Here is a 20,362-nt window from a genome sequence, read left to right on the forward strand (position 1 = left end):
AAACGCTTTACTTCTGGTTTTAAGCAGAAACAAGACGTACATTTTCAACCGGCATCACCTGCAGTGAGTGAACTCGTCCAAAAGATGGCGCCATAGCGCAAACTATAAACTGCCTCTGCCGACATATGCGAAAACTATTTGTTTTAGAGATGTCGCATAATGGCTTTTTGCCGATATTCCGTTATTGTCCAACTCTTAATTACCGATACCGATATCAACCGATACCGATATATACAGTCGTGGAATTAACACATTATTTTGCCTAATTTGGACAACCAGGTATGGTTGCTAAAGTCTTTTTTTTTTAAATGTATAAAATAAAATAAGATAAATAAATTAAAAACATTTTCTTGAATAAAAAAGAAAGTAAAACAATATAAAAACAGTTACATAGAAACTAGTAATTAATGAAAATGAGTAAAATTAACTGTTAAAGGTTAGTACTATTAGTGGACCAGCAGCACGCACAATCATGTGTGCTTACGGACTGTATCCCTTGCAGACTGTATTGATATATATTGATATATAATGTAGGAACCAGAATATTAATAACAGAAAGAAACAACCCTTTTGTGTGAATGAGTGTGAATGGGGGAGGGAGGTTTTTTGGGTTGTTGCACTAATTGTAAGTGTATCTTGTATGTTTTATGTTGATTTAATTAAAAAAAAACAAAAAAAACAAAACAGATACCGATAATAACAAAAACCGATACCGATAATTTCCGATATTACATTTTAAAGCATTTATCGGCCGATAATATCGGGCATCTCTAATATGTTTAATACAAAACATTAGGGCTGTTAGCAAATAAAAATCCATAAATTAGCTGCACTGTTTTATAAGACGCAGGATTCAAAGCGTAGCAAAGAGTAGCCACTCGTCATCCGGAAAATACGGTTTAAATATTTTTTTAAATTAATGCCACAATATTTGAAGTATCATGAGTGGTCAGAGCGCACACGGTGGTATGGTGAGAATCTCTTAGTGAAGTTTCCCTGCGTACATTTTAATCTGCTACTGGTTCTTTCCCTACAGTACCTCCTACCGGTCCTACCTCCTGGATGATCAGGTCCATGGCAGGGCGGACCTTGGCGGTCTGATCAAAGCCCTTCAGTCTGGTTGCCGCTGCCTGGAGCTTGGAGTCACCGACGGCCCGGAAGGAGAGCCTCTCCTCGGGGTGGACTACGGTCCTGACATCTCCTGTCACCACCATCACCATCAGCAGCAGCACCATCACCACGTGCCGGTCACCATCCGCTCCGCTCTGGAGGTGGTCAACAAGTACGCCTTCCTGACCTCGCCGTATCCTCTCCTGGTCTACTTGTGTCAGCGCTGCACGCCCGGCCAGCAGCGCACCATGGCGCAACATATGAAGAAGGTGCTGGGTTCCAGACTCTACACTCCAGAGTCTTTACCCGTCGGCCTGCGAGGGCGAGCCACGACCCTTCCGTCCCCCGAGCAGCTGAAAGGACGCATCCTCGTCGTGGGCAAGAAGCTTCCTCCGGAGCACGAAGGCTCAGATGGGGAGGTGTCTGAGGAGGAAGAGGAGGTAGGAGGCGGAGGACCTCTGGCTGGACGCAGAATGACCATCCCGGGTGAGGAGGATCTTGGCGTGGTCTTGGTGGTCCCGCCTCCCTCTCAACCCAGGAAGCTTCGCCTTCACAAAGACCTCTCCGACCTGGTGGCCATCGCCCGCACGGGCAGCCGCCACTTTTACGCCCAGAGAGCCGCTCACAAGCAGCGCTCGCCGCCCGGCAGTCCCAGCTCTCCCAGCACCCCCTCGGCCGCGGAGAACCCCTACTGGACGCTCTGCTCCCTTGGCGAGGGCGAGGGCGGGCGCGTCACCACCGAGAGCCCGGAGGACCTGGTTATGTTCACCAAGCGCACTCTGACCAGGGTGCGGCCCAGCTCGGTGCGCCTGGACTCCAGTAACCCCAACCCGCAAGGGTACTGGAAAGGAGGGGTGCAGCTTGTGGCCTTAAACCAGCAGACCCCCGGCGCCATGCTGGACCTTCACAAAGGACGCTTCTCTCAGAACGGAGGGTGCGGGTACGTTCTAAGACCCGCCGTCATGAGGGACGAGGTGTCGTACTTTAGCGCTCATACGCAAGGATGCGTGCCCGGGGTGCCGCCTCAGACTCTCCGCATTAAGGTCTTCTTTTCTTCAACTTTCAACATATTCCATAAACCCTCCGCCTAAATCCCTCTTCTGTTCTTCTCCAGGTCATTAGTGCCCACAACCTACCCAAACCTCAGGGATCGGGCGCCAAGGGGGAGGTCATTGACCCCTATGTGGTCCTGGAGCTGCACGGCGTTCCTGCAGACTGTGCAGAACAACGCACGCGCACGGCACTGCAGAACCAGGACGACCCCCTCTTTGACGAGACCTTCGAGTTTGAAGTAAGGCATCTTTTTGGGGTTTTTTTCCCCAAAATTTTTACAAGGCTCGTTAAACACCAAAATATTTTATGATTTTTTTTTTATATCACTCCAATCTGGCGCCGTAAGTCTGAACAAATCATAGAAAAATGTTCTTAGGAATATAATTAGTTAGACCAGTGGTTCTTAACCTTGTTGGAGGTACCGAACCCAACCAGTTTCATATGCGCATTCACCGAACCCTTCTTTAGTGGAAAATAAAATGTTGTTTTTTTTCAAATTCAAGACAAAGTTATATGTTTTTGGTAACACTTTAGTATGGGGAACATATTCTAAGTAACAAAGACTTAATTCAGAGTTATTTGGACACTAGGTGAACATATTCTAAGTAATAAAGACTTAATTTAGAGTTATTTGGACACTAGGGGAACATATTCTAAGTAATAAAGACTTAATTTAGAGTTATTTGGACACTAGGGGAACATATTCTAAGTAATAAAGACTTAATTTAGAGTTATTTGGACACTAGGGGAACATATTCTAAGTAATAAAGACTTAATTTAGAGTTATTTGGACACTAGGGGAACATATTCTAAGTAATAAAGACTTAATTTAGAGTTATTTGGACACTAGGGGAACATATTCTAAGTAACAAAGACTTAATTTAGAGTTTTTTGGACACTAGGGGAACATATTCTAAGTAACAAAGACTTAATTTAGAGTTTTTTGGACACTAGGGGAACATATTCTAAGTAACAAAGACTTAATTTAGAGTTATTTGGACACTAGGTGAACATATTCTAAGTAATAAAGACTTAATTTAGAGTTATTTGGACACTAGGGGAACATATTCTAAGTAATAGAGACTTAATTTAGAGTTTTTTGGACACTAGGGGAACATATTCTAAGTAACAGAGACTTAATTTAGAGTTATTTGGACACTAGGGGAACATATTCTAAGTAATAAAGACTTAATTTAGAGTTTTTTGGACACTAGGGGAACATATTCTAAGTAACAAAGACTTAATTTAGAGTTATTTGGACACTAGGGGAACATATTCTAAGTAACAAAGACTTAATTTAGAGTTATTTGGACACTAGGGGAACATATTCTAAGTAATAAAGACTTAATTTAGAGTTTTTTGGACACTAGGGGAACATATTCTAAGTAATAAAGACTTAATTTAGAGTTATTTGGTTAAGGTTAGAGCAGGGGTGTCCAAAGTGCGGCCCGGGGGCCATTTGCGGCCCGCAGGTAATTTTTTAACGGCCCCGCGGCACATTCTAAAAATACGATTAAAAAAATAAAAAACATAAAAAGTGGTATAAAAGAGCAAACAGGTGAAATGTAACAAGAACATTTTGCAATGTTTACTCTAATAACACAAAGCTGCCACGCAGGCTGTTTCTTACTTTAAAAAATAATAATGAATCAAAATCAATGTCATTATGAATTATTGACCTATTCAAAGCTCCAATTACGTCACATTAAATATTTGATTCATTTTTTTAAAAAGTACCTTATCTTCACCATACCTGGTTGTCCAAATTAGGCATAATAATGTGTTAATTCCACGACTGTATATATCGGTTGATATCGGTATCGGTTGACATCGGTATCGGTAATTAAAGAGTTGGACAATATCGGCATATCGGATATCGGCAAAAAGCCATTATCGGACATCCCTACAAAAAACATAAACAACAACAAAAGTTATAATTGACGGATAGATCTGAAGTTGATCTTGAGACTATTGTGTTAAAAGTAAAAAAAAAAAAAAGTATGATATATTTTTTAATACTTTACTGAGCAGGACCCTTTTGGATCCCCAATAATTTTAGTGGGACTTTTTTTTTTAAAGTGTCCATTTAAGTTGCTCAAAAATAATAATGAATTAATGTTGTTATGAGTTATGCTATGAACTCCAATTATTATATAATCTCAAATATTCCACTTTAAAATGTCATTGGGGGAAAATATTGCATATTTTGTGTTTTTTCCATAAAAAAACTGGGTTTTCTTTGACAAAATGAGCATACAACTTAAATCTTGAAAAAACACTTTATATTGACAGATAGACCTAATGTTGATCTGGAGATTTAGACCTTGAATAATAATAATAATACTAAATAATGACACATTTTTAATATTTTTTTTACCTAAACCCTTTGGGGTCTCCATGATCAAGCCTGAGTGGAGGCCTAAATGTAAAATTTTTTATACATATATTGTATTGTTTTTTAAAATAAAAAATATCAAAATGGCCCCGGCTTGCTTTGATATTCCAGTGTGCGGCCCTCAGTGGAAAAAGACACCCCTGGGTTAGAGGGTTAGGGCCAGGGTTAGAGGGTTAGGGCCAGGGTTAGAGGGTTAGGGCCAGAGTTAGAGGGTTAGGGTTATAATAAGGCCATGCCAAATAAGGCATTAAAAAGTACTTAATAATGACTAGTTAAGAGCCAATATGTTACTAATTTGCATGTTAATAAGCAACTAATTAATGGTGAATATGTTCCCCATACTAAAGTGTTACCATGTTTTATTACTGGTGCACAAAATGAAGCGTGCATGAACATCACCTTGTTCAAACAACAAAACCAACACCGTGCATAAACTCACAACAAATTACACACCTGCAAATCAGTCTGACTTCTGCTGTTGCCGTATCCGTAATACGCCGATAGGGAGAAGTTTTTATTTACACGAAGAATCGGGTGTGTCTTGACCTCTGCCGAACCCCTGAGCCCGACTCACCGAACCCCTAGGGTTCCATCGAACCCAGGTTAAGAACCACTGAGTTAGACATACCTTAATATTCACAACTTTGTTCGAGTTACTAAGTATTAGGGCTGGGCGATATGGATGGAAAAGTACCGTATTTTTCGGAGTATAAGTCGCTCCGGAGTATAAGGCGCACCGGCCGAAAATGCATAATAAAGAAGGAAAAAAACATATATAAGTCGCACTGGAGTATAAGTCGCATTTTTTGGGGGAAATTTATTTGATAAAACCCAACACCAAGAATAGACATTTGAAAGGCAATTTAAAATAAATAAAGAATAGTGTATATGTCCACGACTGTATATATCGGTATCGGTTGATATCGGTATCGGTAATTAAGAGTTGGACAATATCGGAATATCGGATATCGCCAAAAAAGCCATTATCGGACATCCCTAGTGATGAACAATCTTTTTGAACAGAAACGCTTTACTTCTGGTTTTAAGCAGAAACAGGACGTACATTTTCAACCGGCGTGTGTTATATTTGATCACATTCAAACAGTACTTTGAATTTAGGATAATATTAAGCAATATTATCTTTGGCTATCTTCAGGTGCGATAGCCAATCAGATCACAAGTTTGTTGACAGTAGACCTCCTATATGAGGGGCCGTTAGGGACGTTATTCAGAATGAACTGACATCTAATAGACACTACTGACATCCTCTCATTCACACTACTGAAATCCTCTCATACACACTACTTAAATCTTCTTATACACACACTACTGAAATGTTTTTCTCTCATACACACTACTGACATCCTCTCATACACACTACTGATATAACCTCATACACACTACTGAAATATGTTTCTCTCATACACAGTATTGAAATCCTCTCATACACACTATTGCATGTTTTTCTCTCATATACACTACTGAAATCCTCTCACTCACACTACTGAAACTCTTTCATACACACAACTGAAATGTTTTTCTCTCATACACACTACTGACATCCTCTCATACACACTACTGATATAACCTCATACACACTACTGAAATATGTTTCTCTCATACACAGTATTGAAATCCTCTCATACACACTATTGCATGTTTTTCTCTCATATACACTACTGAAATCCTCTCACTCACACTACTGAAACTCTTTCATACACACAACTGAAATGTTTTTCTCTCATGCACACTACTGAAATCCTTTCATACACACTACTGAAATACTCTCATACACACTACTGAAATCCTTTTATACACACTACTGAAATGTGTTTTTCTCTCACACACACTACTGAAATCCTTTCATGCACACTACTGAAATGCTCTCATACACACTACTGAAATGCTGTCATACACCCCCGAGCCAGCTAACCTGTCCCAGCCGGTGAAATGGTTTGTCCGACACATCCAGTCAACCGACGATGAGCTGTATCCTGGCTTCCGGCTTCCGATGGGTGCTGCAAATTTTGAGTTGAAATATTTTATTTTTTCATGTTTAATATGCCCTCCGGCCGAGTACAGCTGGGATAGGCTCCAGCCGCAAGCGGAAGAAAATGGATGGATGGAATATGTTTTTACAATTATTTAAATTTTGACAGTACCACGTAGAGATATGTTTTTAATTGCTGATGCGGGTTTATGGATTTTTAAATGCACGGGAAAACAGTCTGTTTTGTACATGATTGAGGCGATTCAATACCCAGGAGTGCGCAAGTGTGTTTCTGTATAGCATTTCTCCAGCCGTGGTCATGTGGGGACCTGAATGATGGTACTATGAGAGGTATTTATTAAAGTCATACTAAGTAGGACATCGCTGAAGGTCGAGGTATGAAATGCACGGCCCGCCACTGGATTCTCGTAATACATCATTTGGTATATAAAGGACTATAAAACCTTTTCAAAACAGGTTGCAGATTACAAAGGCTCCTCTTAATCAATAAAATCAACAGTATCAATAATAATAATAATAATAATAATGTAAATGGTTTAACGTCCCTAACCTAAAAAATAATTCTTAAAAAAAGAGAGGAGATATATACAAATCTATCCATCTATATATATATATATATATATATATATATATATATATATATATATATATATATATATATATATATATATATATATATATATATATATATATATATATATATATATATATAATATATATATATATATACATACAGTATATTAATATATTTTGTTTAAAAAAAAAAAGTAATACAACTTTGAAGACTAATGATGGTGTTATCGTCAGTTATTTATATCATATGTTCAGCTTTTTCATGGTACACTAAGTTTTTTTGCTTTTATTTTGAAAAGGAAAAAGTCAGGGTTTTTTTTGTACGGTTTCCTAGAGTGCCCAGAAAGGCACCTTTTAAAGGCCTACTGAAAGCCACTACTACCGACCACGCAGTCTGATAGTTTATATATCAATGATGAAATCTTAACATTGCAACACATGCCAATACGGCCGGGTTAACTTATAAAGTGCAATTTTAAATTTCCCGGGAAATATCCGGCTGAAACGTCGCGGTATGATGACGTATGCGCGTGACGTGGTCAGTTAAACGGAAGTTATGGTACCCCGTAGAATCCTATACAAAAAGCTCTGTTTTCATTTCATAATTCCACAGTATTCTGGACATCTTTTGCAATTTGTTTAATGAACAATGAAGGCTGCAAAGAAGACAGTTGTAGGTGGGATCGGTGTATTAGCGGCGGACTACAGCAACACAACCGGAGGACTTTGTTGGAGAGCAGACGCGCTAGCCGCCGACCTCACCTTGACTTCCTACGTCTCCGGGCCGCCAAACGCATCGGGTGAAGTTCTTTGACCTTCCGTCGATCGCTGGAACGCAGGTGAGCACGGGTGTTGATGAGCAGATGAGGGCTGGCTGGCGTAGGTGGAGAGCTAATGTTTTTAGCATAGCTCTGTGAGGTCCGGTTGCTAAGTTAGCTTCAATGGCGTCGTTAGCAACAGCATTGTTAACCTTCGCCAGCCTGGAAAGCATTAACCGTGTATTTACATGTCCACGGTTTAATAGTATTGTTGATTTTCTATCTATCCTTCCAGTCAGGGGTTTATTTTTTTTGTTTGTATATGCAGTTAAAGCACGATGCTATCACGTTAGCTCGTAGCTAAAGCGTTTCGCCTGATGTATTGTCGTGGAGATAAAAGGCACTGAATGTCCATTTCGCGTTCTGGACTCTCATTTTCAAGAGGATATAGTATCCGAGGTGGTTTAAAATACAAATCCGTGATCCACAATAGAAAAAGGAGAGAGTGTGGAATCCAATGAGCCAGCTAGTACCTAAGTTATGGTCAGAGCGAAAAAAAAAAGTATTTCACTGCATTCCAGTCCGTCACTCTAATGTTCCTCGTCCACGAATATTTCATCCTCGCTCAAATTAATGGGGTAATGGTCCGAATAGCTCTAGCTGTGTTGGAAACAATAGGAAAATATGAGGGAGTGAACAACTGACAACGTCACGCTACTTCCGGTAGGGGCGAGGTTTTTTTTTTATCAGAGACCAAAAGTTGCGAACTTTATCGACGTTGTTCTATACCAGGAGTCACCAACCTTTTTGAAAGCAAGAGCTACTTCTTGGGTAGTGATTAATGCGAAGGGCTACCAGTTGGATACACACTTCAATAAATTGCCAGAAATAGCCAATTTGCTCAATTTACCTTTAACTCTATGTTATTATTAATAATTAATGATATTTACACTTAATTGAAGGGTTTAAAAGAGGAGAAAACACGAAAAAAATGACAATTAAATTTTGAAACATAGTTTATCTTCAATTTCGACTCTTTAAAATTCAAAATTCAACCGAAAAAAAGAAGAGAAAAACTAGCTAATTTGAATCTTTTTGAAAAAATTAAAAAAAGAATTCATGGAACATCATTAGTTATTTTTCCTGATTAAGATTAATTTTAAAATTTTGATGACATGTTTTAAATAGGTTAAAATACAATCTGCACTTTGTTAGAATATATAACAAATTGGACCAAGCTATATTTCTAACAAAGACAAATCATTATTTCTTCTAGATTTTCCAGAACAAAAATTTTAAAAGAAATTCAAAAGACTTTGAAATAAGATTTAATTTTGATTCTACAGATTTTCTATATTTGCCAGAATAATTTTTTTGAATTTTAATCATAATAAGTTTGAAGAACAATTTCACAAATATTCTTCGTTGAAAAAACAGAAGCTAAAATGAAGAATTAAATTAAAATGTATTTATTATTCGTTACAATAAAAAAAAAGACATTTACGTGAACATTGATTTAAATTGTCAGGAAAGAAGAGGAAGGAATTCAAAAGGTAAAAAGGTATATGTGTTTAAAAATCCTAAAATAATTTTTAAGGTTGTATTTTTTCTCTAAAATTGTCTTTCTGAAAGTTATAAGAAGCAAAGTAAAAAAATAATGAATTTATTTAAACAAGTGAAGACCAAGTCTTTAAAATATTTTCTTGGATTTTCAAATTGTATTTGAGTTTTGTCTCTCTTAGAATTAAAAATGTCGGGCAAAGCGAGACCAGCTTGCTGGTAAATAAATAAAATTTAAAAAATAGAGGCAGCTCACTGGTAAGTGCTGCTATTTGAGCTATTTTTAGAACAGGCCGGCGGGCTACTCATCTGGTCCTTACGGGCTACCTGGTGCCCGCGGGCACCGCGTTGGTGACCCCTGTTCTATACTAAATCCTTTCAGCAAAAATATGGCAATATCGCAAAATGATCAAGTATGACACATAGAATGGATCTGCTATCCCCGTTTAAATAAAAAAAATTCATTTCAGTAGGCCTTTAAGTAAAGTGTGTTATTGTATTGCCGTGTTACATAAGTACTTATTTTGCTGCAAACTTCTTTTAGACTTAACATTTGGAGTGGAAGGGCTGCACGGCAATAAAAGCATCTTATGTGATTGTGCTAAAGTCCTCCATCAGCTTCCAACGCACTCAAGTTGAAGGGCTCAGCTTTTTGAAATAAGGCGGCGGCCTAATGAAGCATTATTTTGCCGCGGCGCACGATGCCAACCGACGACCGCTGTGTTGCTGATTGGGCTCCATTCGCCGCTCGCCCACCAAGTCGTGGCGTTTTCTCCGCGGCGCCTGAGCTGCTGCGACGGGCTGTCACATGTGATGCGGCGTCTCCTTGCTGACGTTATCTGCTGCGCCTTCAGCTGCTTGCCTCAGAGACGGACGACTTGAATCTCCTGAAATACTGAAAGGAAACCTATGGAGGTTTATTTGTTTCTTTGTTACCAAAGCTTGTTTTTGACTAGGAATTTATGAAACTGAATTTTTGGCAAATTATGCAGATATTTTCATTGGAAAAAAACATTGCTAGCAAAATGCACGTTTAAAAATTCAGTGTATAAAAATTCAGTTTAAAGAAATTTAGTGTATAAAAATTCTGTTCATAAAAATGTTGTGTTTTAAAAAATTCAGTGTTTAAAAATCTAGTGTATAGAAATTCAGTGTTTTAAAACTCAGTGTATACCAATTCAGTGTATAAAAATGGAGTGTTTTAAAATTCAGTGTTTAAAAATTCAGTGTAAAAAAAATCAGTGTTTAAAAACCCTGTCTATAAAAATTCAGTGTAAAAAAATCAGTGATTAAAAATTTCCGGTATAAAAATTCACTCGATAAAAATTTTGTGTTTTAAAATTCAGTGTTTAAAAATTCAGTGTATAACATTTTGGTGTAAATCATTTCAGTGTAAAAAAAAATCAGTGTTTAGAAACCCTGTCTATAAAAATTCAGTGTAAAAAAATCAGTGATTAAAAATTTCCGGTATAAAAATGTACTGTATAAAAATGTTATGTTTTAAATGTCAATGTTTAAAAATTCAGTATATAAAATTTCAGTGTCAAACATTTCCGTGTAAAATTCAGTGTATAGAATTTCAGTGTAAAAAATGTTGTGTTTTAAAATTCAGTGTTTAAAAATTCAGTGTAAAAAAAAATCAGTGTTTAAAAACCCTGTCTGTAAAAATTCAGTGTAAAAAAATCAGTGATTAAAAATTTCCGGTATAAAAATTCACTCGATAAAAATGTCGTGTTTTAAAATTCAGTGTTTAAAAATTCAGTGTATAACATTTTGGTGTAAATCATTTCAGTGTAAAAAAAAAATCAGTGTTTAGAAACCCTGTCTATAAAAATTCAGTGTAAAAAAATCAGTGATTGAAAATTTCCGGTATAAAAATTTACTGTATAAAAATGTTATGTTTTAAAAGTCAATGTTTAAAAATTCAGTATATAAAATTTCAGTGTCAAACATTTCCGTGTAAAATTCAGTGTATAGAATTTTAGTGTAAAAAATGTTGTTTTAAAATTCAGTGTTTAAAAATTCAGTGTAAAAAAAAATCAGTGTTTAAAAACCCTGTCTATAAAAATTCAGTGTAAAAAAATCAGTGATTAAAAATTTCCGGTATAAAAATCCACTCGATAAAAATGTTGTGTTTTAAAATTCAGTGTTTAAAAATTCAGTGTATAACATTTTGGTGTAAATCATTTCAGTGTAAAAAAAAATCAGTGTTTAGAAACCCTGTCTATAAAAATTCAGTGTAAAAAAATCAGTGATTAAAAATTTCCGGTATAAAAATTTACTGTATAAAAATGTTATGTTTTAAAAGTCAATGTTTAAAAATTCAGTATATAAAATTTCAGTGTCAAACATTTCCGTGTAAAATTCAGTGTATAGAATTTTAGTGTAAAACATTTTGTGTTTTAAAATTCAGTGTTTAAAAATTCAGTGTATAACATTTAGGTGTAAATCATTTCAGTGTAATAAAAATATGTGTAATAATTCAGTGTGTAAAAATTGAGTTTAAAAAAATTCAGTGTTGAGAAATTTTGTCTCTGAAAAAAATCTGTGTTAAAATAGATTGGTGTTTAAAATTTCAGTGTAAAAATATCAGTGTTTAAAAATTTACTGCATAAAAATGTTATGTTTTAAAAGTCAATGTTTAAAAATTCAGTATATAAAATTTCAGTGTAAAACATTTTCGCGTTAAAAAATTCAGTGTAATAATTCAGTTATAAAATATCAGTGTTTAAAAATGTACTGTATAAAAATGTTATGTTTTAAAAGTCAATGTTTAAAAATTCAGTATATAAAATTTCAGTGTAAAACATTTTCGCGTTAAAAAATTCAGTGTAATAATTCAGTTATAAAATTTCAGTTTTTAAAAATTCAGTGTTTAAAATTCAGCCAAATAAAAAATTCAGTGTAATAAAATCAGTTTCTAAAAATTTTAAGTATGAAAAATCAATGTTTAAAAATGTATTGTATGAAAATGTTGTGTTTAAAAATGCAGTGTAATTCAGTGTAAAAATTCAGTTTAAAAAATTCATTGTTTAAAAATGTAGTCTATAAAAAATCAGTGTTTCAAATTTCAGTGTATACAAAATTCAGTGTAACAAATTCCGTTTAAAAAATAACGTATAAAAATTAAGTGTTTTAAAATTCAGTGTTTAAAAATTCAATGTATAAAATTTCAATGTAAAACATTTCTGTGTTTAAAAAATCAGTGTAATAATTCAGTCTGTAAAAATTCAGTTAAAAAAAATTCACTGTTTAAAAATTTAGTCTATAAAAAATCAATGTTAAAAAAAAAGTATTTAAAATTTTAGTGTAAAAAAATCAGTGTTTAAAAATTTACTGTATAAAAATTTTGTGTTTTAAAGTTCAGTGTTTAAAAATTCAGTGTTTAAAATTTCATTGTAAAAAAAATAATTGTGTAAAAATTCAGTTAAAAAAAATTCAGTGTTTAAAAATTCAGTCTATAAAAAAATCATTGTTTAAAAATTCAGTGTATACAAAAATTCAGTGTAAAATTTAGTGTTTAAAAAGTCAGTGTTGAAAAATGTACTGTATTAAAATTTAGTGTTTAAAAATTCAGTGTATAAAATTTCAGTGTAAAAAAAATCCATGTTCAAAAATTCAGTGTAATAATCCAGTGTGTAAAAATTCAGTTAAAAAAAATTCTGTGTTTAAAAATTCAGTCTATTAAAAAAAGTGCTAAAAAAAAAGTAGTGTTTAAAAATTCAGTGTATACAAAAATGTAGTGTTTAAATATGTACTGTATAAAATTTTTGTGTTTTAAGGTTCAGTGTTTAAAAATTCAGTGTATAAAATTTCAGTGAAAAAAAGTCAGTGTTTAAAAATTCAGTGTAATAATTCAGTTTTAAAAAATTCTGTGTTTAAAAATTCAGTCTCTAAAAAAAACATTGTTTAAAAATGTAGGGTGTACATAAATTCAGTGTAAAAAAAAATGTGTGTATAAAAAAATCAGTGTTTGAAAATGTACTGTATAAAAACGTTGTGTTTTAAAATTCAGTGTATACAATTTCAGTGTAAAAAAATGTCTGCGTTTAAAAATCCAATGTAATGATTCAGTATGTAAAATTTCAGTTAAAAAAAAATCAGTGTTAAAAAACAGTGTTATAAAAATGGTTGTTTAAAAATTCAGTGTACACAAAAATTCAGTGTAAAAAAATCAGTGTTTAAAAATGTAGTGTATAAAATGTCAATGTATAGAAATGTTGTGCTTCAAAAAGCAAGACTCACTTCTGGTAAATTAAGAGACTGAAGCAATCGATCTAAATTTTTATACACTGAATTTTTCAAAACTTAAATTTTTTTACATTTAATTTTTAAACACATGCATGTTGCTCACACATTTTTTTCAATGAAATTGTCAGCATAATTTGAAGCAAAAAATTTAGAGCACAAAATTCAAACGCAAAAAAATCAGTTACATAAATTCAGCGTGACAAAAAAAAGCTTGTGCAATAAAGACACAAATGAACCTCCATAGAAACCCGTTTACGTCGACGCCCCTCAGACTGTCTGACTCATTATTATGTCATCATAAGATATTTTATACTCCTTTTTAATGGATACAGTCATTTTATTGCATGTCTTAACTACGACAAAAACGTTTTGGAGCAAATATTTTATTACGGTTGCTCACATTTTTCAAAAGTACATGATTCTGTCATAGAATCCAGGTCCCATGCTTTTATTTTGTCGGTTATTTTGCACCGAACGGCATGCTAAGTTATCAACACTCCAACACGTGTCGACACAAACCGAAGTGACCTGATTCAATTCAATTGACATTAAATGGCGGGAAATTAAAATGCAGTGATATTGAAGGAAATGACATGAAATTCAATTCTATAAACTCACATGACGTTACATGACGCGACATTATATTGAGTTGCAAAAACATGACATAAAATGACATGACATTACATAGAATGACATGAAATTGAACGACATAAAATGACATGACATGAAATTAAACTTCATGAGATTATTTGACATAAAGTGACTATACATAACATTACCTGACATGAAATCACACGACCTTACATGAAATTAAACGACATATAATTACATGACATTCCATGAAATTTAACTAAATTAAATTACAGTACTTGACATGAAATTACAGCACATAACCTGACATTCCAGGAAGCCACACGATGTCATGTGACATTACATGGAATTTAATTAAATGACATGAAATTCAATTACATGACTTGACATGACTTGACATGAAACCACATGATGTCATGTGGCATTACATTAAATTGAATTAAATGACATGACAATTATATTACATGACATGACTTGTCATGATATCACATGACATTACATGGAATTGAATTAAATGACATGAAATTAAATGACATGAATCTACATGAAACCACATGATGTCACATGACATTCCATGAAATTAAATTAAATACATTAAATTATATTACATGACATGACTTTACATGAAACCACATGATATCACATGATATTACATGAAATGTAATTAAATTAAATGACATGACTAGAGATGTCCGATAATGGCTTTTTTTTACCGATATCCGATATTCCGATATTGTCCAACTCTTAATTACCGATACCGATATCAACCGATACCGATATATACAGTCGTGGAATTAACACATTATTATGCCTAATTTTGTTGTGATGCCCCGCTGGATGCATTAAACAATGTAACAAGGTTTTCCAAAATAAATCAACTCAAGTTATGGAAAAAAAAGTGCCAACATGGCACTGCCATATTTATTATTGAAGTCACAAAGTGCATTATTTTTTTTAACATGCCTCAAAACAATAACAGTGCAATACTTTTTCATAACATGGTCACTACTGCCTAGTTTCTCTTGTTATATTCTTATTTTACTGTTATATTTGTATTCTCATTGTTGCTTTTTATTTTTCAGTTGAGCGGGGGGGGGTTATATTGTAGCGTCCCGGAAGAGTTAGTACTGCAAGGGATTCTGGGTATTTGTTCTGTTGTGTTTATGTTGTGTTACGGTGCGGATGTTCTCCCGAAATGTGTTTGTCATTCTTGTTTGGTGTGGGTTCACAGTGTGGCGCATATTTGTAACAGTGTTAAAGTTGTTTATACGCCTACCCCCAGTGTGACCTGTATGGCTGTTGACCAAGTATGCCTTGCATTAATTCGTGATGAGAACAGCCGGTAGATATTATGTGACTGGGCCGGCACGCAAAGGAAATGCCTTTAAGGTTTATTGGCGATCTGTACCTCTCCCTACGTCCGTGTACACATTTTACCGATACCCATAATTATGGAACCGATACCGATAATTTCCGATATTACATTTTAAAGCATTTATCGATATTATTGATTTTTCATACTTAAAATTTTCAGAAACTGATTTTATTACACTGAATTTTTCATTTGGCTGAATTTCAAACACTGAATTTTTAAAAACTGAAATTTTTTAACTGAATTATTACACTGAATTCTTTTAACGCGGAAATGTTTTACACTGAAACTTTATACACTGAATTTTTAAACATTGACTTTTAAAACATAAAATTTTTATACAGTACATTTTTAAACACAGATTTTTTTTACACTGAAATTTTAAACACCGATATTTTTTAACGCTGATTTTTTGATTATACATCCCTAGACATGACTTTACATGAAACCACATGATATCACATGACATTCCATGAAATTTAATTAAATTAAATGACATGACTTTACATGAAACTACATGATGTCACATGACATTCCATGAAATTGAATGAAATGACATTACATGACTTGACATGATGAAACCACATGATATCACATGACATTCCATGAAATTGAATTAAATGACATTACATGACTTGACATGATGAAACCACATGATATCACATGACATTCCATGAAACTGAATTAAATTAAATGACATGACTTTACATGAAACTACATGACGTCACGTGACATTCCATGAAATTGAATTAAATATAAAATAAATAACAATAATACAAAGTATAGCGTGTGTTCCCAGGTTTTAGATGTCGACAAACGCGGTGTGCAGTATGTCGACTTAAGCGGGCGTTAATAATAATATGAAGAAGAGCATGGTCGACATGAGTGGAACCAACGTGAGCAGGTTGGCCTCGCCGTCTGATGGCGTGATCGTGCGAGGCAGGCTGGTCGATGATAATTCCATGTGGCCACAATTCGGTTACAATAAGAACATTTTGGCCATAAATACTGACATTTACTTTACTTATTCTACTACTCCGTTTGTAGAGATCCGCCAGAGAAGACTTTTTCTCCGTTTGCTCTTTGCGTCTCGCACATCACACCAAATCACCAGCAATCATTTCCCTGCCATCATTTGAGCGTTGCCACGGTTACCCGCTGATTCATTTTGTCCGCACGCAGATGGCTTCCTCAGCCTTTTCCGCTTATTCCAACTTTCACACAATTTGAAACTACTCTTTGACGCGTACAGTAGGGAAGGGATTCGTGTGGCCCTGCTCCTGGGTGAATCTCGCGTGAGAGGAAGGTGGAAGGTGCAAAATGATGGAAAGCGCCACTCTGCACAGAAATTGATGCTGTGGTCAAAGCCTGAATTGCCACAACAACTCACTTTAAGATGTTCAATACTCAACTGCCTTCTGGTGGCTAAAGTTTATAGTGCAAGCCGCAAATGTGTCACGTTTCATGTGTCAGGTAACCCGGCCATATGAATCCCCTTCCTACCGTACAGTACTACCAACTTTGAGCAAAAGTATTTATTCAGTGCAGAGTGTAGCGATAAAAGTACATATTAAAGGTTATTTAAACGGGGATAGCAGATCCATTCTATGTGTCATACTTGATCATTTCGCGATATTGCCATATTTTTGCTGGAAGGATTTAGTAGAGAACATCGACGATAAAGTTCGCAACTTTTGGTCGCTGATAAAAAAAAGCCTTGCCTGTACCGGAAGTAGCGTGACGTCGCAGGTTGAAAGGCTTCTCACATTCTACCATTGTTTACACCAGCAGCGAGAGCGATTCGGACCGAGAAAGCGACGATTACCCCATTAATTTGAGCCGGGATGAAAGATTCGTGGATGAGGAACGTGAGAGTGAAGGACTAGAGTGCAGTGCAGGACGCATCTTTTTTCGCTCTGACCGTAACTTAGGTACAAGCTGGTTCATTGGATTCCACACTTTCTCCTTTTTCTATTGTGGATCACGGATTTGTATTTTAAACCACCTCGGATACTATATCCTCTTGAAAATGAGAGTGGAGAACGCGAAATGGACATTCACAGTGACTTTTATCTCCATGACAATACATCGGTGAAACACTTTAGCTACGGAGCTAACGTGATAGCATCGGGCTTAACTGCAGATAGAAACAAAAGAAATAAACCCCTGACTGGAAGGATAGACAGAAAATCAACAATACTATTAAACCAGGGACATGTAACTACACGGTTAATGCTTTCCAGCCTGGCGAAGCTTAACAATGCTGTTGCTAACGACGCCATTGAAGCTAACTTAGCAACGGGACCTCACAGAGCTATGCTAAAAACATTAGCTATCCACCTACGCCAGCCAGCCCTCATCTGCTCATCAACACCCGTGCTCACCTGCGTTCCAGCGATCGACGGAGCGACGAAGGACTTCACCCGATCATCCGTGCGGTCGGCGGCTAGCGTCGGCTAGCGCGTCTGCTATCCAAGTCAAAGTCCTCCTGGTTGTGTTGCTGCAGCCAGCCGCTAATACACCGATCCCACCTACAACTTTCTTCTTTGCAGTCTTCATTGTTCATTAAACAAATTGCAAAAGATTCACCAACACAGATGTCCAGAATACTGTGGAATTTTGAGATGAAAACAGAGCTTTTTGTATTGGATTCAATGGAGTCCGAATACTTCCGTTTCAACGATTGACGTCACGCGCATACGTCATCATACAAAGACGTTTTCAACCGGAAGTTTAGCGGGAAATTTAAAATTGCACTTTATAAGTTAACCCGGCCGTATTGGCATGTGTTGCAATGTTAAGATTTCATCATTGATATATAAACTATCAGACTGCGTGGTCGGTAGTAGTGGCTTTCAGTAGGCCTTTAAGTAGATTGACCGTATTTTTCGGACTATAAGTTTTTTTCATAGTTTGGCCGGGGGTGCGACTTATACTCAGGAGCGACTTATGTGTGAAATGATTAACACATTAGCGTAAAATATCAAATAATATTATTTAGCTCATTCACGTAAGAGACTAGACGTGAATTTAGCGATTAGGAGTGACAGATTGTTTGGTAAACGTATAGCATGTTCTATATGTTATAGTTATTTGAATGACTCTTACCATAATATGTTACGTTAACATACCAGGCACGTTCTAAGTTGGTTATTTATGCCTCATATAACGTACACTTATTCAGCCTGTTGTTCACTATTCTTTATTTATTTTAAATTGCCTTTCAAATGTCTATTCTTGGTGTTGGCTTTTATCAAATACATTTCCCCCAAAAATGCGACTTACATATGTTTTTTTCCTTCTTTATTATGCATTTTCGGCCGGTGCGATTTATACTCCGGAGCGACTTATACTCCGAAAAATACGGTAACTGCTTTGTGTGAATCATTTCTGACCACTTCTTGTATGATTTGGTTTTCTATGAACATTTTCTACAAAATGTCCCCCCCATTATAGTATTCTGTTTCACTTATCGCACAACCAAACATTGAACATAAAAAACTAGTGCGTTTGAATTATTTTCAGGTTAAATAACAGCTGCAAAATAATCCACCACGGGGCCAAAAAGAGTTGCGAGTGGCAGCACTTTGATCAAACAGGCGAGAAACACAATTGAATCCTAGCAAGAGCTCGTAGCAAAATACGAAGGACGCTCTCCCCTGCCTTCAATAAATATTATTTCATCCATTTCATTAGTCATTTATATGTATTTCAAACCGTTTCTTGCACGTAAAACTACAATTATTCTTACAAAATATTTTTTTTGGATTGGTTTACAATATTTCTCATCGGGAATTTTTTTTTGTTGCACAATTTTTGTCTGACCTTCTAAAAATATAACAAAAATATAACAAAAAGCAAAATACCACTGTACATCACTGCGTACTACCAGGACAGCAGGGCTCTGAATCCATGAGCACCGCACAATTCGATTCGATTCTTGGGGGTAACGATTCGATTCGGAATCGATTCTCGATTCAAAATCAATACTTTTTAATAACATTGGGTGCCAGTTGTATGATTAACTACATTCCTCCATAAAATAGACAACCAGCTATGATACATTTCTATATTACTTAAAAGAAAACTGGTTTTGTTTAATAAAATTCTACCCAAACGTTTAATAAAGTCAAATATAAATAAGGTAACAAAAGAAGTATCCAACACTTCACTTTTCTAAAGTAAATCTGTACAGCAGATTCTACTAGGGATGTAAACAATACATTTTTGAATTAATCACAATTCTTATTTGTAACGATTCTTAATCGATAAAAAAAAAAATTAAAATAGATTTTTTTTCTTTTTAATCCGTCTTGTGCAGCCAGACAAATCATATTGTTGATGTCGATGCCCATATTTGCTATACGGAATTGCCTTAGGAAAAATAAACAAATAAATAAATAAATATATATATATATATATATATATATATATATATATATATATATATATATATATATATATATATATATATATATATATATATATATATATATTTTTTAAATTTATTTATTTATTTATATATATATATATATATATATATATATATATATATATATATATATATATATATATATATATATATATATATATATATATATATATATATATATATATATATATATATATATATATATATATATATATATATATATTTGTAACAATTCTTAATCGATTAAAAAAAATGT

At 34.8% G+C, this 20,362-nt stretch overlaps 1 protein-coding gene across 1 annotated transcript in view; it reads left to right on the top strand.

Moving 5' to 3' along the window:
* plcl1 (phospholipase C like 1) overlaps positions 1–20,362 on the top strand; it is a 176,161-nt gene that overhangs the window by 116,621 nt on the left and 39,178 nt on the right. The window contains exons 6-7 of the mRNA XM_062061619.1: positions 1,037–2,153; positions 2,225–2,401. Of these exons, the coding sequence (XP_061917603.1) occupies positions 1,037–2,153; positions 2,225–2,401 (1,294 nt within the window). The remainder of the gene's footprint in view (positions 1–1,036; positions 2,154–2,224; positions 2,402–20,362) is intronic.

Source organism: Entelurus aequoreus, linkage group LG10, assembly GCF_033978785.1.
Source record: "Entelurus aequoreus isolate RoL-2023_Sb linkage group LG10, RoL_Eaeq_v1.1, whole genome shotgun sequence".
NCBI classification, from domain to species: domain Eukaryota; kingdom Metazoa; phylum Chordata; class Actinopteri; order Syngnathiformes; family Syngnathidae; genus Entelurus; species Entelurus aequoreus.